The following is a 21102-nucleotide window of genomic DNA, read 5'->3' as shown; positions in this document are numbered from 1 at the left end:
GAATTAAATAGCTTTTTTATTTGTGGTGCTCACATGCAGTGCAGTTCCAATTTAGGTCATGTGAGGCCGGATTCAATTTGCTGACTGGTTGTTGATAGTGAATGAAAACCATTAAGTAGCCCTTACCTCTCACCACTGTGTTCTTGACAGGTTACATTAAGTTTTCTGCAGAGGAAGCATGAGAGTGGGGTGGCCATACATACATCCAAATCCACATTCAGATGTGCACAAACAGTTGTGAGATTTTATACAGAATGTTTTTGCATTTGTGTAGTGTGTGTGAAAGTCGTAGTATTGTAAAAGAACACTTCCTTTCTTTTTGAATGATTTGACCATAGAGGCTGGTACCACCCAGAATATGCTTCAGGCCACATATCCTTCAATTGCACTGGCTTAATAAAAAAATAAACACACGCGTTGAAAGAAAAAAAGTAGCCTAATCTTCTTTAGAACAAAGAACTAGATTTATCACATTGTTTCTGAAAGGTAACATAAGTATAATCATTTTAAATAAATACAATATGTACCAAAGAGAATCCACCTCCTAAATGGCCCATCCTCTTCCTGGTTAGTTCATCCCAAATAAGCATTTTTGGTGGGTACTGTAATGGATGGGGTTATCAGAGATTGATCAGTTTATGAGCTGCAAGCAGGATGTAGTTTCTATCCAATTGTGTCCTGCCAAGGTTTGTCTTTTGGTTTCTTTGGGGAAATTGGTGTTGTCTCTCTCTGATGCAATGGATTCTGGGAAAATGTCTGTCTCAATGGACCTGTAAAATAAACAGAAAGCTTGGTCACTAAATACCTGTGACTAACGCATGACATTTTCATTATTATACCTACCATAGACTGCCTTTTTGAGCACTTAGAGTAACTATATATTAAACACAAAGCTTCAGGTCAGAGATATTGATTCTGCCTCCACACATTCACTTTAAGGCTTCATTTATATAGGCGTACTATTCCATATGCCTGTGCGAAGGTCTTCAGCCACCTGAGATGCACAGGTGCTCTGTGCAGGTAACCAGTTGAAATGAATAATAATAGGTGCCGGCTGCACAGAACTCCATGCGCATTCCAGAGTGGGTCTGATGCATGGATCAGGACACAGACTATGTTCTGATCCACGCACTTGACTTGCATTGATACTCCAGAATGTGTATGGGAGGACCACTGAGATCTGTGTAAGTCCATGCAGAGGCACCTGTCATCGTTTTTAACCGGCTGCCTGCATACCCCTGTACAGAACACCTGTGCATCCTGAGTGGCTGAAGATGGCTTTTTGCATGGGCACAGTTTGGTACCCCTATGTGAAATACCTATATGTGTCAGAAACAACGGTGCACAGGTTAGAAAATAAATGCCTCAAGTAGCTGTGAGACTGACCACAGCTGCTACATACATGTCATATCCGCATTGTAGTATTTTGCAAATGCAATTGGAAAAACAAATGCACACAGAAGTTATATTTGTGCATATACAGGAAGTTAAACCTTATTACTAAATCCAATATGAAACACTTCTTTTATTGTGCAAGTCAAATTGTAAACATGTGTTTGTTAAAGCTGAAATCTGAGCAGAACAGTTTTTGGTTGGTAAAATAGAATGTATATAGTTCTAATTCAGTCTCTAAACATGCCCTGCAAACGGTGTAAGAGCATTCTGTTCAAACTGTCACTTAAACTTCCTCTTCCTTTGCAGAGAAACTGGACGAATAGCTGCCCCCCATAGTTTTACAAAGCCAGTGCCAACCTCTTTACTTCAGGTAGTAAGCAGACCCATGTCTCCAGTTCCAACACACCCCTAATAATGTGATTGATACCATATTCTAATTAGTCTTGAAAGAGCCATGCACTGCTGATCCACCCTGACAGACAGTGTTACAGTCTGTGAGCTGCATTCAGCCTCAATAGGGCATGTTAGCACTGGTATTATGTAGAGATAGCATAATAATACGTGTGGGAGGAGGATTAGGGGCTCAAGACTGCCTTTGGGGGACAGCAGCCATGGTAGTATACTTTAGATGGGGGGGGCTGGGGGGTAGTTTTCCACTAAGTGATCGTACAAGAATAAGCCAATAAAATCCACCTATACCCACTGTAAAAAGCCAATAAAATATTTTTAAATAATTAAATACAGAATCACGAGCGATGCAAGAGGTATCTGACAGCTTGCAATGAGCTTACAACTATTTTTTTGGCTTTACACAGGCACTAGGTGCATACAAATGTAACTGATATTCTTTTAGACAAATGAACTCAGGTAACTGAAAATAATGGTGCCCAAGAGTTGAGCATTAATTAGTACACCAGCAGTTAAAACAAAGTCGTTTGTGTGAGAATACTGCCTATGTAGAACACACAGGGGCTGCCATATCTGCCTTCTGTCTAAAAATACAAGCTCCCCGATTGTCTGTTGCTTCAATACTTTCTGACCTGGACCAGATAGTGGTCTCATGCAGATTAGGAAGTTAGTGAAGTCGGCACTACAGATCTGCGTAAGTGTTTGGTGCCGCAAAGTATTGAGGCCACTGGATAAGCATGACAACCAGGCTTCTTGCATTTTCAAGACTGGTCAGCAACTGCATCTCTATTTGCTTCTGTTACAGGTTTCTTGGTCTGCAAAGCAAATATAAACATTACACTTTGTGTAATAAATGATACAAGAGAAAGTACTGGAATCCACAAATCAGAGGACAGCCCTTAGACAATGTGTAAAACGGAAGTGTGTTTTATACAACAAAGATATAAAGGGAAAAGATGAAAACACACATTTGTTTTTTTTTTCTTTTATACACATATTATCAGTAGAATTGCTAACCTTTTGCAGCTATTTCCAGATGGTGTTTCATTTTGTGTTCTCTTTCCTCCAACTGCTGAGCCAGTTTTGCATTTTTCCAACCTGTAGAACAATGGATTGATAAGCATCCTGTAGTAATATAACATAGCAAAAGAAGTACTTACTGCAGTCATTAGCTTCAACAAAATACTGTGCACATGCTACCCAATTATTATTATTATTATACAAAGTAACACTCCTACTCTATACAAAAAAACAAAAAATCCAGTTATACCATACCAGAACGCGGTGCAGGAAAGACGAGTGCTGTGCACGTTTCCTGAACTGCAGGTGAACAAACTGCCATTAAAATCTGCATGCGGTGCCAATGTAATGTTACGGACGCCTCAAAAGCTCATCGCAAACACAATGCGTTTGTGGGCACCAAACTGCATGGTACTGCAAAAACTACTTTTTATGTGTTCTGGACATACCCAATTAATACCTCTCTTATAAAGAGAGATCTTAGTTTTCTGACTTGGGTTGTACTGCCCACCATGGAGACAGTGTTCTAGTAATCTACCCAATTTTTGCTTAGTTAGGGCCGTTTTATTCATTGGGCAAAGGGGACAGAGAATGAGCCCCCCATTTTTTGTATCTGCTGGCTCCCCCATTGCCTGAATGACCCTATCCTTTTCTTACGATCGATACTTGTATTTGTCAGTGCATGTTTTTCTTCAGCTTTCCTCTATGAAGAATACTACTACAGTCAATGGTGACTGTATCAGGTGTTAAAATAGATCTGTGTTAGAGACTTATACAGTGCCTTGCGAAAGTATTCGGCCCCCTTGAACTTTGCAACCTTTTGCCACATTTCAGGCTTCAAACAAAGATATAAAACTATAATTTTTTGTGAAAAATCAACAACAAGTGGGACACAATCATGAAGTGGAATGAAATTTATTGGATATTTCAAACTTTTTTAACAAATAAAAAACTGAAAAAATTGGGCGTGCAAAATTATTCAGCCCCCTTAAGTTAATATTTTGTAGCGCCACCTTTTTCTGCGATTACAGCTGTAAGTCGCTTGGGGTATGTCTCTATCAGTTTTGCACATCGAGAGACTGAAATTTTTGCCCATTCCTCCTTGCAAAACAGCTCAAGCTCAGTGAGGTTGGATGGAGAGCGTTTGTGAACAGCAGTTTTAAGTTCTTTCCACAGATTCTCGATTGGATTCAGGTCTGGACTTTGACTTGACCATTCTAACACCTGGATATGTTTATTTGTGAACCATTCCATTGTAGATTTTGATTTATGTTTTGGATCATTGTCTTGTTGGAAGACAAATCTCCGTGCCAGTCTCAGGTCTTTTGCAGACTCCATCAGGTTTTCTTCCAGAATGGTCCTGTATTTGGCTCCATCCATCTTCCCATCAATTTTAACCATCTTCCCTGTCCCTGCTGAAGAAAAGCAGGCCCAAACCATGATGCTGCCACCACCATGTTTGACAGTGGGGATGGTGTGTTCAGGGTGATGAGCGGTGTTGCTTTTACGCCAAACATAACGTTTTGCATTGTTGCCAAAAAGTTAGATTTTGGTTTCATCTGACCAGAGCACCTTCTTCCACATGTTTGGTGTGTCTCCCAGGTGGCTAGTGGCAAACTTTAAATGACACTTTTTATGGATATCTTTAAGAAATGGTTTTCTTCTTGCCACTCTTCCATAAAGGCCAGATTTGTGCAGTATACGACTGATTGTTGTCCTATGGACAGAGTCTCCCACCTCAGCTGTAGATCTCTGCAGTTCATCCAGAGGGATCATGGGCCTCTTGGCTGCATCTCTGATCAGTCTTCTCCTTGTATGAGCTGAAAGTTTAGAGGGACAGCCAGGTTGATTTGCAGTGGTCTGATACTCCTTCCATTTCAATATTATCGCTTGCACAGTGCTCCTTGGGATGTTTAAAGCTTGGGAAATCTTTTTGTATCCAAATCCGGCTTTAAACTTCTCCACAACAGTATCTCGGACCTGCCTGGTGTGTTCCTTGTTCTTCATAATGCCCTCTGCGCTTTAAACGGACCTCTGAGACTATCACAGTGCAGGTGCATTTATACGGAGACTTGATTACACACAGGTGGATTCTATTTATCATCATTAGTCATTTAGGTCAACATTGGATCATTCAGAGATCCTCACTGAACTTCTGGAGAGAGTTTGCTGCACTGAAAGTAAAAGGGGCTGAATAATTTTGCACGCCCAATTTTTCAGTTTTTTATTTGTTAACAAAGTTTGAAATATCCAATAAATTTTGTTCCACTTCATGATTGTGTCCCACTTGTTGATTCTTCAAAAAAAATTACAGTTTTATATCTTTATGTTTGAAGCCTGAAATGTGTCAAAAGGTCGCAAAGTTCAAGGGGGCCGAATACTTTCGCAAGGCACTGTATATGGTAACATTAAATGCTCCACAGAAGTGTGTTACCAGAACAATGAGTGACACACAGTATAACTTTGGCTATACTTCTCCCTTAATAGCCATTGATTTATTACATCTATCATCACTCTTGTCCCTTAAGGTATGTATCACATGTCATTGTAAAGCAGACTGGAAAGGAAACACACTTACTGAATCCATGTCAGCTATTATTCATCCATATGACTATCTCTAGGACTGCAACATTTTTTTTTTAATACACGTGCAAGAACTACCAGTATTGCCCCAGTGTAACCATTAAGACCTAAACTTTTGCTCCAATTGTTTTCAACTGCTTTAAAGACAAATGAAACAAAAGGACATGTATTTAACTTTGTGGCTGTCCTGGATGGTTCCATCCTATTGTACACAATTAGAAGTGAAAAGCAGCATTCATGAGATATAAAAAAAAAATATATATATATATGGGAATTCTGTAAATGCCAAAAATACCAGATTGCAAACTCTTTACAAAGCCCTCCTGTTTTGGTAGTACGGATTCATCATGCTTGATATGTTGTGGGATTTTCAGTTTTTGGCGAACAGCTGGTATCCTTAAAAATGCCACTTGGGCTATAGAGAAGAAGTTTGAAGTGACCCAATATGTGAACACAGCCTGAAACAAAAGATGTAAAAACAATGACCATGCCATATTGATACAACACATTAAAGTTTAAAGTGACTTGCTTTAAAAAAGTTCTAAAAGAAAAAAGTGCTAAAAAAAAAAAAAAAAAAAAAAAAAAACTTTCCTTGAAAAAACATACTTACCTCTCCTGCTGCCTGATACTGCTCCATCGTAGAGAGATCCTCCACTGAAGTGTCTTGTGAAACTAACACTTCCGGAGTCATCTGCTTTGTCCACACTGTGCTCACTGGATCCTTTCTACAACCTACGCATCACTTATCTGTCCTGTAATGACGCAGGGGTCAATAATAAAAAACTAAGTTGAAGAAATTGACCAGCAATAAAAGGTGTAAGGATTTAGCCTCAGAATGTATAAACTTGCTGTTGCAAAGACTTAAAACCCAAAAACAAAACTGGTCATTCTGGAAAAAACACTTTCCATGATGCTGGCAGGAGTCGGCACCAACTTGATAACACAGAATAAAAATTTGATATGAGTGATAACGTTAGGGCAACACTTACGGTAGGGAAATTAATGGTCAGAGGCAAAATGATCAGCGGCATTATACGGAAAACAGTCTTCATGACCCTGAGGTTGGGGTTATTTACTCCAGATTCTGCTCCCAGCTAGAAAAAAAGAAAAAACTTACATGAGGCTTACATAAAAGCATGCAAAATATGCAGACCTGAAGATAACAGCAGAGAACACTGGAGAAAAAAAAAACAAAGCTATAAAAGTTACCTCAAGAACAGCCCACATGCTGCAAGTTACAACCAGTGGCAGTACATAGTAAGGGTCAGCCATGGACAAGTCTGTAAACCACCAAAGGCCACCAGTCCGCATGCTGGGCACTGGAAGGTAAGACATCTGTCTCAGTGCCACAAAGAACGAGATAAATACTGGAGCCTAGGAAAGACAGGAAAAAAAATAATGCTTTACATTTAACGGTCTATGAAAATGAAAGCCTGTAGTAAGCTGAAAATAAATGACATTGTAAAACATACAGGCATAAACAACCAAATAAAAGCTATTACCATGAAAGTGCCAAATGAGATTTCCAAACATTCCCACACACTGTCTATAGAAAAACTTCCTTAAAATATAAAGAAATCAACTTTTGTATAGAGCAGGTGATGGTTAAAATCCATCCGTTTATTTTTTGCTGTCTGTGTCCTGGTGTTGAGATTTCCCTTCTCTTCCTGTTCCATAGATACAATCTAATAAAAAACAAAAAACTATGTGCTTTATAAATGTGCATTGCGTTGTGAAAGCGATGGGCTTTACAAATGTGCATTGCGCTGGTACAGCTTCTGGAGTCCGAGGTAAACAAAGTCAGACAGAAATAATAAAATGAATAAAAGTGGTTTGAAAAAGCCAGAAAGAAAGCCCAGTCATGTGACCTGTCAAAGACCCCATTGGCTCTCATCCAATGAAAGAGCTCCCTTTCCTGCAGTAAGTACAGATAACTCCATGGAGCAATGAGACTACACCCCACAGCCCATTTTTTATGAATGGGTTGTAAAATAAGACCACTGTGTGCGAAACCTGGTGGATTATAACGAAGAGTGAATTGCCCCTTTGTTTTGCTGAGTACTATGACAGAAGGCGAATACACTGTAGAATGGGTGTAAGAAACAGGGTAGGATTTGCCAGTTCTCCAATAGAAGGCAAAAATGACAGCTCATACAAGACCCTCCCCCACAATCATCTCCCTTTCTATCGCTTTTCTCTTTCTCTGATCAGGTGCTATTTCCCTCTTTCCTCCAATCTATTCCATGATCAGTTTTCATTGTCTCCTTTATGAAAACCCCATCTGCCCACAACTATTTGCCGCACTGTCTCCTCTATTCCACTTTCCCACCCCAAAATTCATGTTTGTGCACCATATCCTCATGGTCAACGACCAGCTTCTGCTCGGTTTCTCCCAGTAGTCATTAACCAGCTTTCTTTACACTCTGTCTCCCCCTCCATTATCAGCTTCAGTGGGATGGTGCACTTTTCCAAATATGTGTCTAGCTAAAATACTGTCCTAATGTGCAGCAATGTAAACCACTATGATATGGATCACTCAGGGGCCAAAATACATTATTCTTAAAAGAACCTGTTCTTGGGTATACATTTGCTAGTATGCAGACCTAAAGAACTCCAGGCTAATAGCTAAATACACAAATGACATACATGTTAACTGAAATGGCTTCCTAAAGATTTGTAATTTTGTTTGGTTAGTCTTGAGATCCTTGCATCCCTGTCGGCAGCATAGCCAGGCTGACAAGTTTGGTCAAGAACATTGCTCTAGCCCAGTGGTCCTCAACCCTGGCCTACAGGGCCAACTAACAGGCCAGATTTTCAAGATAACTGAAATACATCCCAGGTGATATCATTTGCTGCTCAGTGATTGCAGTACTCTAGTCTGCATCTCCCCAAGGTAATACCTAAAATCTGGCCTGTTAGTGGGCCCTGTAGGCCAGGGTTGAGGACCACTGGTCTAGCCTACTGAACAGGTAGTGAAGAAGTCTCTGCAGATGGAAAAGTCAGGAGAGAGCAGCGCCATCTAAGTGCAGCAGTGCTGGCTGCTAACGTCACATCCGGGTGAGGGGTGGAGCGAGCGGCCAGCCCTGTGTGTAACTGAGTGTACAGGAAGTGCTGGGAGCCACCAGCACTGCAGAAATGAACGTCTGCCCACACGTACACCATGGCACGTCCTCCCCTTGAGCGGATAAACTGTAACTTTGCCACATACGTTGATGAATCTGCAACACTGAGTTGCTTCATTTATATTTGCAATAAACATTTTAGCACTGTTGAACTTAGATGGCGCTGCTCTCTTCTTCTTTCTTCATGTTCCTGCAGAGTTTCTTCTAGCTCTTTTTAGAGCCAGCAGCCGTCCAGCACCAGACCCAACATCTCCAGTGACTGTCATTGGTGGATGTTATCACCTACACAGACTTGTTCCATTGCCTAAGCCCGACTCAATGCCTATTTCATCCAGAGAGCCAATAGTTGTTTTCCTCCATGCAGACTGAAAAGTCATCTTTTCTTTTGGTCAGCATATTTCTTTTCAGGACAGTTACTCACCAATTAATAAAAGGATGATCAAGAATGAATGTTAGCTTTCATAGTTCCATGCTGATATTTTCTTTTTTAAATATCATAAAATTGGTCATGCACAGTGTGTGTTTCAAGCCACAGCATGCATCCCTCTGGAGGCCCTGTGTAAATTCTGATGTGTTTCACCAGTAAATCGCATTTTCACTTCAGATGTGTCCAGTATTAGCATAGAAAGAATGGGAAAAGTGTGCACACCAGAATAACATGTCTCAGGGACTTGGTGGCAGGGGTAGCCAGAGGTTACAGGCTTGACCTGACCAAAACTAGATGGGAAAACCCTAAGAATTGGGGTCAGGGAGAGGAATGTCATAAAATAAGGTTAAAAAAATATATCTTTATACTAATTTTAATATTAAAGCCGTGCTGATGTCAGTGCTATATATTGGGCAGCATACCATCTTTCCAAAGAGTTGAGCTAGAGAAGTGTGCCATATACCACGACTAATATGCACTGAAAAAACACTTGGTCTTCTTTCCTCTAGGGGGCAAAAAATAGTGCTGTTCTGGTACTGGGGCTTTATGTTAAAGCTGACAATTACACCAAATGACTGAAAAACGACATTACAGTTAGCAAATGGTTACCATACAGTCCTCGCACCTGCACAAGAGGCACCAGAAAGCCACGGAGTGGGTTGACGTCATTTTTCTTCTGATATAATGTAAGGTCTGAATATGCCTTGGAAACTAAGTGGCAGAAGGAAAAAAAAAAAAATGTACTTTAGTCCTCAAAGTAGATTTAAACCCTAACTAAATGACATTTAGTTTTCTAAAGCACTGTATACAAAAACTGTTGTCGTTTTTTTAAAAATATATTGTTTTCAAGTTTTTTGAATCTCAGTGCCGCTGATCTTTTCTCACCGTTTCCTGCTTATATGCACTCAGTCACACTATGACTGCATGCCATTGTTCTGGACTGGCTTCCTGATATTGACAATGATGGACCATGTCTGCACAATGTGTCAACACAGTTGCTTTTTGTCTACACCAAGGGTGCATGTCAAAACAGTTACACTGGGAGACAGTTAACCCATCATAACCGAGTTCTGAATAACGATGGACTGGTGTCTTTTTTTCAACCTCACTATGGAACTATGATAGGATTATCTGGTATTCTTTCTAAAAACTTGATATTTAACAATATTGAAAACCCTTCCGCTGCCAGGCTTTTTTTTTTTTTTTTTATGGTGCACATTTAGAAATCATTTTAGGCCTGAAGACTATTTAAAACCCCCCAAACATTATATATTTTCTGAAAAACAGACACCTTTGAAAATAAAATAGCAGCAGGTCCAACTTTTTAATGCTTCATGTACACTAGCAGCTCCTAAACTTGAGTTTAGAGCTTTTGGAGTTTTTTTTGCCAAAGCCCCTTAACTCCATAAAAATTTATGTGTCCATGTACACAAATGCTTTTAGCAGAGTTTAGGAGCTGCTGCGGTTAGGGGAGCCTCAACCTCCCTCTCCTGAACGCGGAAGAATCGCTTTCATGATAGGCACGTTTTGACCGCCAGATGTGGGAAAATGCAAACTGCGGCAAAATCGTGGCGCAATTTTGCCGCATTTCCCTGCCGCGGTAAATGTAGGCAGTGTGTACATGATGCCTAAGTCATGTGATATTTGTTAATGGTTTATCAAGCACAAAACTTTAAGAAAAATACGTTAAAGTTAATTTTAGGGCACAAAAGAGCAATATTACCCAATTTTGTTTGTAAAATATAAAAGAGAAAGTTGAACCTAGTAAATAGATACCCAACATGTCAAGCTTTAAAATGATTGCAAAACATTTTTTTTTTTTTTTTAAATAACAAACTTGTTATTTTTACCTGCTCTGTGCACTGGTTTTGCACAGAGGGGCCTGAACCTTTTCTTCTTAGGTCCTCCGCTGGCTCCTGGCTCCTTCCCTCTGCCGAGTACACCCTGGTAAGTAGGGGTGTCTACCGAATCACACACTGCTTCTTAACTGTGCCCTCCGCTGCTTTCGCCGAGTCCAGCAAGTTGGGGGAAAGAGAGCAGTGCTGCAACTCTTGGGCACAGAGCTTGATCAAGATCAGGCTTAAGTAGTTAAGGGGGGCAGAGGGAGAGCTGCACCTAAAAGGTTTTTTACCTTAAGGCAGAGTGCATTAAGGTAAAAAACCTTTAGCCTTTACAATCGCTCTAAATATGCACGTGGGCGAAAAAGAACAATGAAATACTGTACTCTCTTTTTTTCATAGGTGATGCTGCAAAAACCCCTATAGGTCATCAGTTTAGAGTTAACAATGAACAGTGGCCATAGAATTTTCACTGTCACTCTGGCATTGCAGAGATATGTAGGGGTTATGAAAGCAACATTTGTACTTAGTTGCTCCCCCGGTGAGCTCGTTTATGTTCGTTTGTGCATGCATGTAGGGGTGGGACAGGCTCAACATTTTTTGGGCTTAGGTGTAACAATTATTTTTTTTTTTTTTTTACTTTCACTAAAACCTATTATTCTCCTTATTAGTCATATAAATTATATCTTCAAACACTAAACTTAGAGTAGTTGGTTGCAACATAAAGCAAGAAGAATTCTTCCAACACTGTTAGCTATGGAGACGTATACAGTATATTTTTAGCCGTTACTACAGCTTCTATAAATGAACCAAAATCTATGAATAAAGGGGACAAACCTATCATCCACCTGTCCTGCATTCTTATATCCATTTTCATTAATGGAAGCTGTAGTATTGGCTTTTATGAATGGTGCAGCTGGGTGGAAAGGACAGGCATAGTCGAGCACTCTTGAGGATTGCTGATCACAGCCCTTCAGTTCTATTAACAACCCCCCCCCCCCCCCCCCCACTGGAAGATAGCAGGGAGAAGGAAGATTTTTGCAAAAGGAGAACACAACAGCACAAGAGTGCTTTTAGTGCCACCGTCTTATGTCATATGATTGGGGGGGGGGGGGTTTACATAAACTCTTGTTGGCTGTACACTCCACAAGCCGACTTTATGATCCCAGGAGTGTGTCACCCCCCCCATGCTCCAATTTCTCCCACAAGGTGGTGTTTTTATTTCTTCACAAGAATACAGAATCACAAACAGCAAATGTTGCAAACTTACATTCAAATTTGTTCCCCGCCTGCTTGGCTTCATTCATCCGCGTTGTCAATTTGCTAATCTGGGGCATGTGATTATTAAGTTTGGCAGCTTCTCTCTGACCTTTGACTATTAATGGAAAAACCATAATACGTGCAAGTATTGTTCCTGCAGGAGATGAAAATAAATATTTTAAACAAAACAGAAACAAAGAAACCCTTCCCCATATAATGGTTGAATAAATATAATAAACGTCTTACCTGTCACAATAGCTCCCCACCAGGGAAGACCAACATCAATATGTAAAAAAGCCAGGAAGTTTTGGACAAGGCCAACTGGACTGTAACCTCCAAGTCCCAATTCAGTCAAACTCTGCTCCACCTGACCAATTGTCTCTGCAACTGTGGGGGCAAATTCGGAGACTGGGGGAGGCAGCAGATCTTCAGGGATAGAAGTGGAATGCGGTAATGGTGCCTCTGGGACACTTAGAACCTAGAACAACAAAGCAGCAATGGACATTGCCAATGTATTAACAGCCAACAGGTTGGATACTTTGCATCGACACAGAATAAAATAAGTATTCTAATCACCAAGTATAAACCCCTTTATGTTTAGCTTAAATTTGAATGGGCAACTAGCCCTTATGTGAAAAACAGTGGTAGGAATTACTTTGTGTGTATTCATTCAGCAGTGATTGCTGCAGGTAATCGCTGGCTGTGCGAACCATCACGAATAGCTGCAGCCACTGCTGACCTTAGGAAGGACAAAAGTCACCCAGAGAAGTTGTCAGCGCCAACAAGTGAGCCTGCAAACATTACAATGCTGAGTGGAGGTACTCTAAGTTTAGTTCCGCTTTAGTTGCACAAGTGACCTGGACACACCTGACTTTTCTGGTATCAGTAATAATTCTCCCAGTATGGTGAGGGGTGGGAGATCAGAGAGCTTCTCTGCAGTGACTGAACACAAATCTGAGAACTTCCAAGTTCAGAGATTTTAAATCCTGCCCAGCAGCGGCAGGGTGAACAATCGATCAGCGACTCTCTACACTCTAGAGCTGCAAAGGTTTTTTAATACGTTGCCTATATACAGTTTTGGTAACACAAGAGAACATGGACCACCAAGTGTGCAGAAAATATATGAATATACCACAATAAAACCTATGTCAAAAGCAACCTGCACTGACAAAAAAAATCAAATGCATTTATTTACAATATAAACCTCTTTATTGAAATGACAAAAGGTGTCCAAAGAGCAAATATATCTATACAAACACATGTTTAAATCATTAAAAAAAAACTATCACCAAAATATAGATCAGCTAAATGGACCAGTTAATAAAGGACTCAACGTGAGTCCTATGCTGGAGTGACCCGTGTCATACATATCAAAGTAAACATACCAAATAAACTCCAGAAAAGAGAATATATATGCAGTTAAGTTATACTGATCATAGTATTAGCTAAACCCTCATCTCTAAATATAGTAATCTGAGTGATTAAAGGAAGGTTCCTTCCTGGATAGCTGCACACATGGTGTTTAATAACTATGTTTGATGGAGAGAACCTCCACCGTTGCTGGTGGCTGCATTATTCACGGAGGACCTCTCCACCAGGCATGCCCTATTGGACACTGTGTGTGGAATGCAGGAAAGGGGAGTTTATTGAGGTTGGGGAGACCTTTGCCGAGACACTGTTCGCTCTGCATTGGTAAGGTGACAGTGACGCCTTTAAGATGCCCCCACACTTTTTTAGCGGAAGAAGCTCTTCAACTTGTTTCACTGTTATCTATGCTAACAGCTGCTCACATACCTAGATGATTTATCTTTTTCACACGTTTCTGAACAGCTAGATGCTATATACTTCACTGTGCACACCACAAAAAAACTCACCTGGTTGGCAGCTGCAGTCACTGTACTCTGGCAGCGAACATTTAAGACAAGAAACCGCCGTGTCCCTGGGGCCAGAGCCCTGTGGAAGCGAAATGAACCTGGACATCTGTGATACTAAAAAGAAAGCATAAATTAGGTTGAATGTATATTGCCGCAATACATTACATGTCATAATATATTAATTTTTTTTTTTTAATAAATTTCTTTCAAAGACAGAGTTTAGTACAACAAAACAAATAACAGTGAAAGGTAAGTGCAACATCATGTCAGTCATGTATATAAAATGGCAGGTGTGCTTAACAGACAGAGTGTGCCAATCTAAACAGAGGAATACCTCATTCAGAACCTGCCCAGTGGTCCGGGCCAGGCCCCCAGGGAAGATCCCCTGGGGCGGCCCAGGTGTCCCATGACAACCATCAAGTAGAACCAGATCATATTACTGTCATGGGATGAGTAAGAAACATTTATAGATTGCTAGAAAATGAGACTGAAACGGAGAAAAGAGAGAGGGTCTTGCCCAAGGGAGTAACGAAAGGAGAGGAGTAAAGGAAGAGAAAACAAAAAAGAACAAAAAAAAAAAAAAAAAAAGAGAAGAAGAGAAACGGGGGGTAAGGAGGCAACAAGGCAAATTAAGAATTATTGAACCGGAGGGTATGGAGTGGAAGGAGCACCATTCTCCACCGTAGTGTAGCATCAGTTGTCCCAGGCCGCCTAGACAGCGCCAACCCGGCCCAATCCCAGGGGAAGAGCGTCTACAGGATGTGTGGCTCCAATCCAATCTTACTTAGGTATTGGGGATCTCATCAGAGTAGAACTTCCAACCCATCCATATATCCATAAACAGCGACTGCTGATCCTTGAGTCATCACCCTCCGTTCCGCACTCATAACTGCATCCTCTCGCTTCCACTCAGCCAGGGTGGGACAAGAGGCCTGTTTCCAGTGTCTCGGAATCAAACATTTAGCGGCATTCAGTAAAAATGGGGTGACACTGCATTTATATCTCTTAACAGAAGATTTCACATCGTGAAAGAGGCACTGGAGCTGAGTGCTGTCAGAAGGAGTGATGGCCAGTTTCTGAATCCATGGATAGACGGGAGTCCCAAAAGGGTCTAATAAGGGGACAGTCCCACCAAATATGTAGAAACATTCCCCGTAGGCCACAGCCCCTCCAACAGTTGGGGTCTGCAGTAGGTAACATTTGTGCCAGTCATTAAGGGGTACTGTACCAGCGTGAAAGGAATTTGCATGAGGACTCCTAGACCCGGGTTCTGATAGAGGAGACATGGGCTAGGTGCACGATCTTAGTGGTTTGCTGAGATGTAAATTCTACACCCAGCTCCCTCTCCCATTCTCTGATATAGTAAGGAACTGTGCGAGAAAGCGAGCGAAGGACCAGTTTACACATATGGGAAAGTAAATGCCTTGATTCCGAGGGGTCGGGTACACCACAACTCAAAGAGGGAAAGCGTGTCAATCGAGCGTAGAGATGTGGGGAGCTTAGTCACTAAGTTGGTCAACTGTCTGTAGCACCACAAAGACATCGAGAAGTCCCCAAAGTGGGACCTCAGGGTGTCCAGAGGCAGTAGGCGCCCCGCAGGTGCAAACTTCTGCACAATGTCTTTCTGTCCTCGCCCCAGGTCCGAAAAAATTGCAGATCTTCCCCGGGGGCAAACCATGGGAAACACCCCCAAGGGAGCTAGGGGAGAAACCCCGGAGGAGTAGTCACCTCGTACGTTAAGCCGATCCCACACCCGGAGAGTGGATCTCATCATAGGAGAAGTCCACTCCGAGAGACCTCTGTTGCCCGTCGGGATCCAAGATGCACCTACTAGGTTCCTGCCCGCTATAGTTTTCTCAAGGGGGACCGATGGTTTGGTGGAGGAGTCATTAGTCCAATTCAGGATACGCACTAGAGTCATAGCCTTGTAGTACAAGGAGACATCAGGTAGATCCACCCCGCCCTCCCTCTTGTGTCGTCGTAGGATGGCATAAGTCAGTCTGGGGTGTTTGCCATGCCAGACAAATTTGAAAAAGGATTGTTTGAGGCACTGTAAAAAGACATCATAATTTTATTTGTGTTTCGTGAAGACATGTCAGACACATTGGATATTAAAAAATCCTAAACACTCTGACAATCCTCTGCACAATAATTCATACATCTTCCACAACTTCTACTGCCCTAAAGACATCCAGATTAATGTGGGGATTTCATCAGCAGTGGTAAATCACATAACCATCAAAAAAAAAAAAGGGTCCACTGAAAGATTGAAATTATAATGTAGTGATATGCCCTGCATACCAGCACATGGAGACCTTCAGTGCAGCACTATCACAGCGCTTCCGTGTTCATCTGGTCTTCCTTCCAGGTTTGTGGGCTCTTGCTGTAAGAATGGCCGGGGCCACCATGACATCACTTCAGCGCTCTGAAGGTATGGCATAAGTATACCGTCTCTTCAGAGTGCATGCGCCGGTGTAGTCACTGGCTGCATCCTGTGAGAGTATCTCCTAAACAGTGCATATTCACTGTACCTACTAGCAAGGCTTATCTGTAGGTACATGTTAAAAAGTGGACTTTACCTACACTTTAAAAATTAGTGTGCGACAGTTTCATTAAATGTGCATGCCAAAATAACGAGGAACTTGTGCCAATGTTCTAATTTAAAAACAGTACTAAAATTTACACTATTACCAGAGTGCTGTAAAGCATAACTTTAGTTTTGTGTCAGAACTTTGGTGTGTGCAGAATAAGCATGCTGAAATCTGGTGGGCCACTATACGATGGATTAATGAACTGGCAATGCCCACTTTTAGTGCTCGTTTGTACATGTGGCAGTCCTTGCCACCCCTCAGAAAAGTAATCCATGGAGGAATGCTTACACGCATGTATGCATTCTTCCATACACGCCCACATTGCCACCCTTTCAGACTGTAGTTCTCATTAAAGCCAGCTCTTAAAGTGGAGTTCCGGCCAATTTTTTTTTTTTTAGCTGAAATTACCCCTAGAATAGTCAGGGCTAGTGCATTTAAATAAAGATATCCTGTAAACTGCCCCCTGTTTTGTGAACATGTAGCATGAATTACTTTGTGAAGTTCTTGTACAGCGCGGCCATCTGCAGTGTGGGCATCTGAAGCCGCAGTGTCCCTCTTCCTGGATTTCGCGCATGCGCAGTGCGTTGTAAGCGAGTCCCAGAATGCTATACCCTCGCTTCTGGTGAAGGCGCTTCATCCCATAGCTGGTGCCGCGTCATTGCGCATGCCCAGAAGCTGTTCTCACTCCATTGGAAGAGAATGACGATTGATGCGACACCGAGCAACTGTGCGCAATGTCACTTTCCCTCCCCCTACAGAATACAGGCCGCCCCCCACAATGTACAGCGGCAATGACGTGGAACCAGCTGTGGGATGACGCGCCTGCACTGGAAGTGACGAGGGACACCGAGTTGCCCATTGACTCCTGGGATTGATGACACTCATCTCCCAGGAGCAAATACAAAGCAGGAAATGACGTAGGCGGCCGTGGCGCCAAAAAGTGAAGTTATTTTTCATTAAAAATAAGGTAAAGGAAACGAAAAAAAAAAAAAATAGCCAAATCGTTTTTAGCATGTGGAAAAGTTATGCATGGTGGGAAGTTTAAAATGTGTCCGGAACTCCGCTTTAATGCAGTGGGCGGACCAGATATTTTCACATTGGACTGTGGGCGTGTATGAGACGAATCAGACTCCTGACCTATGCTGTACAGTTTGGTGGATCGGACCAGGAGTCTGACACTATGGCCTCCACTCACTGCATTGAGAGCTTGCTTTACTGAGAACTAAAGGGGGAATGTACAAGACCGGTGGCCCGGAAGGATAGAGGGAACAGAAGCCACCAGTCTTATGAACAGGATTTGAGGGGAACAGAGGGCTCTTCACAGAATAAACGAGGCTGGATTTCTGACTTCAAAAGGGACTAAAACACCAGGACATTTTAAAAAGGTAACACATATATATATATATATATACAGTAAAACCTTGGTTTGAGAGTAACTTGGTTTGAGAGCGCTTTGCAAGACAAGCAAATTTTTAAAATAAATTTTGACTTGATATACAAGCGATGTCTTGATATACAAGTAGCGTCATGTCACAACTGGGTATAAAAGAGAAGAGAGAGGCGCCTCTAAGTGTAGCAATATTGTTACATTTAATGAAGGTTCAATATTTAGCAGCTCACATGGTTGATGATTAAAACAGGCACATCTAAGTATGCAGGCATCCGGGGTAAAGCCCATCCTCTGCACTGCCATCTTCATCACACCCTTCCGCGCTGCGCTCCACAATCGATTCAAAGTCTCACTTTCAGATCACTCTACTGCAGGGTCGTCTTCCCAATCACAATTGCAGACTCACATCGGTGAGAGCCAGTGGTTCAGAAGATGGTCTATGTGGACAGCTTTACCCCTGATGCCTGCATACTTAGATGTGCCTCTTTTAATCATCAACCATGTGAGTTGCTAAATGTTGTACCCTCATTTAATGTCCCCATACTGCTACACTTAGAGGCACCTCTCATCTCTTTTATACTCTGTAGCTCCTGCTGGATTTTGCTTCTAATCCCCTTGTAGAGGCGCCATTTGTGGATGGACATTTTATGATGACACAACCTATCACATTGCTATAATCTTTGTATATAGACTATAAACTGAAAGACTTATGAATAAATAGTTGTGGAACGGATCATCTGAATTTCCATTATTTCTTATGGGAAAAATTGCTTTGATATAAGAGTGCTTTGGATTACAAGCATGTTTCCGGAACAAATTATGCTCGCAATCCAAGGTTTTACTGTATATATATATATATATATATATATATATATCATTAAATTAATGCCCGGTGTTCATTTTTAAAATGAGCTCTTAAGTACTAATAAAGCAGGCACATGAACACTGGAGCTTTTCTTTTTGCACCACTCTTTGTTACTCCCCCCGTGTGTCCATCTAAAGCTACGTTGTCCACTGTAAGATTTTACAGCAAATAAGAGGAGTGCTGTCACCCTAATAAGGGAACAAATACAGACCTACTGACAGGGTCATCAGGTAATAACAGAGCTGTGTGGATGCCAGTAACTGTTTGTACATAGAGACGGGCTTCAGGCGTGTTTAGGATCCTAATCCCAACCCACCTGCCTGATCCCACCAGGAAGCCGACACTGCACACCGCTAATCACAGACATTTCCCGATCCGCACCTGCACAGACCGGGAAATGTCTCACTGCCTGTGATTAGCGGTGTACAGTGTCAGCTTCCTGGCAGGATCGGGCAGTTAGGTTGGGACTAGGATCCCAAACATGCCTGAACCCATATCTATTTGTACAATATATGAACATTTTTATTTTAAACAGTGTTCTATCATACAGCCTGCTTTGGGTTAAAGTAACATTAAACATATTACTTTTTTTTTTTTAATTAAAATAACAAACATACCTATAGTTAACTGCTCTGTGCAATGGTTTTGCACAGAGCAGCTGCAAGCCTCCTTTTCTGGGGTCCCCTGCCAGCGCTCTAGGCCCTCTCTCTTTGGTGAGTGCCCCCACAGAAAGCCCCTTTCCATCTTGGCACCTGTGTGGGCTCGCTTCCGAGCCGCCCAGTCTGCATCTATTGACAAAGACCAGGCAGCTTGGCCCCACCCCCTTGTCAGAGCATTAGATTGACAGTAGCAGGAGCCAATGGCTCCCCCTGCTATCAATCTGCCCAATGAGGGAGACACGTCACTGGATCAGCTCAGGCTCAGATGAGTATAAGAGGGGACTGGGGTAGGGCTGCCACCTCACCCGTTTAATCCAGGACACATATTAGTTACACAGGTTCTGAGGCACATAAGGCACTGAGTTTAATTACCACCTCAATCAGCCACAGAACCTGTGTAATTAATGTGTCCTGGATTAAAGGGATGAGGTGGCAACCCAAGGCTGGGGGGTCTGCAGAGAAGGTTTTTAACCCTAATGCAAAGAATGGATTAAAATAAAAATATTGGGGCTTTGGAACAACTTTATTTAGAAAGATTTCAGGCCAGAAACAAGCAGTATGCTAGCATTTTCAGTAGATCAGGAATGGCAGCCTCCATATTTCTACAATAGGGAGGTTACCAGCATTGTAAAGCAATCTGCAGATACAGGGAGATGCAATGAACCCAGGGACACAACCATAAGGATCTGATCAATCCAGGTAAAGACTTTTGTTGTACAACCGGTAACATGACAAGCAGCTGATCTGTGTGACCTCCATGGGATGTGTCTGTATACGACCATCTAATACAGCAAGCCGTAATTCACACCATGTATTTCTAGAAGCATGTGTAATCACCAGTCTCACATGTCTCTCTGTCGCTTCGGTCAGCCTCCACACTCCTCGTACTCTTTGACCCAATACAAGCCGACATGCCGCTTCCACCCTGAGCGCCGCCATCTTCTTCCAGACGTCATTGACTTGCGCCGCAGCCTAGACGCGCATGCGCACTGAGGAATGAGGTGGAGTAGTGGGCATGCGTACTGACGCTCAGCAGTGTAGATACCAGCTATCGTAGTGAGGTTTATGTGTGCACTGCGGTATGAGAACGTGCACTGCAGGGCAGTAATATTAAAGTTAAATAAATGGACTGCTGAGATTAGTGGAGCCCTTGCTGCTGGTTTATTCATGCACATTTACAATAATTCCACTAGGTATATGTAACACCATATAACAGTTAATATGATGATACCATGTGTAAAGTTAAAGCGATTGTAAACAATCACATTGTAAAACAACCCATTCAGTTTCAAATAGAAATGAAAGGCAAACATGTTTGTATACAGTACATATAAGAAACATTATAAACACCTTTTTTTCCATTTTTTTTAAATAAGTGATCACATCCCCTCTGTTCTCAACTGCATAGGAGGTTTAGAGAGCTGAGGGGGGTGGAGAAACAGCAGCACACTTGTCTTTAGAGTGAAGGCTGTGCAGGGGAGGAGGGTCAGTACAAGTCTGATCATTGGAGGAGAGAAGGCTAATGCCCCGTACACACGTGCAGATTATCTGAAGACTTTTGTCTTCAGATTTACCTTTTCTATGTAGTGCAAGGGCCTGCCGGATTGCATACAAATTGAAAGTGTTTAGGTTTGACCTCATATTATATGGTTTTGGTAAGTCTGCAGACA

At 42.0% G+C, this 21102-nt stretch overlaps 1 protein-coding gene across 1 annotated transcript; it reads right to left on the bottom strand.

The window, feature by feature from the left end:
* Positions 1-300: 300 nt before the first annotated feature.
* On the bottom strand, positions 301-20398 carry OXA1L (OXA1L mitochondrial inner membrane insertase). Its single transcript, XM_082243783.1, has 10 exons — positions 20279-20398; positions 13911-14041; positions 12300-12523; positions 12064-12207; positions 9581-9666; positions 6616-6780; positions 6396-6500; positions 5702-5864; positions 2821-2901; positions 301-770 (listed from the first exon to the last, which is right to left on the bottom strand). Exons 1-10 carry the CDS (start codon positions 20369-20371, stop codon positions 664-666), a joined length of 1299 nt encoding a protein of 432 aa, XP_082099909.1. The 5' UTR covers positions 20372-20398; the 3' UTR covers positions 301-663.
* Between the last annotated feature and the right edge of the window lie 704 nt (positions 20399-21102).

This window comes from Pelophylax lessonae (genome assembly GCF_965119305.1).
Source record: "Pelophylax lessonae genome assembly, chromosome: 1".
Lineage (NCBI taxonomy): Eukaryota > Metazoa > Chordata > Amphibia > Anura > Ranidae > Pelophylax > Pelophylax lessonae.
Note: the sequence above shows the minus strand (reverse complement) of the source record. Positions and strands in the feature narration are given on the sequence as shown.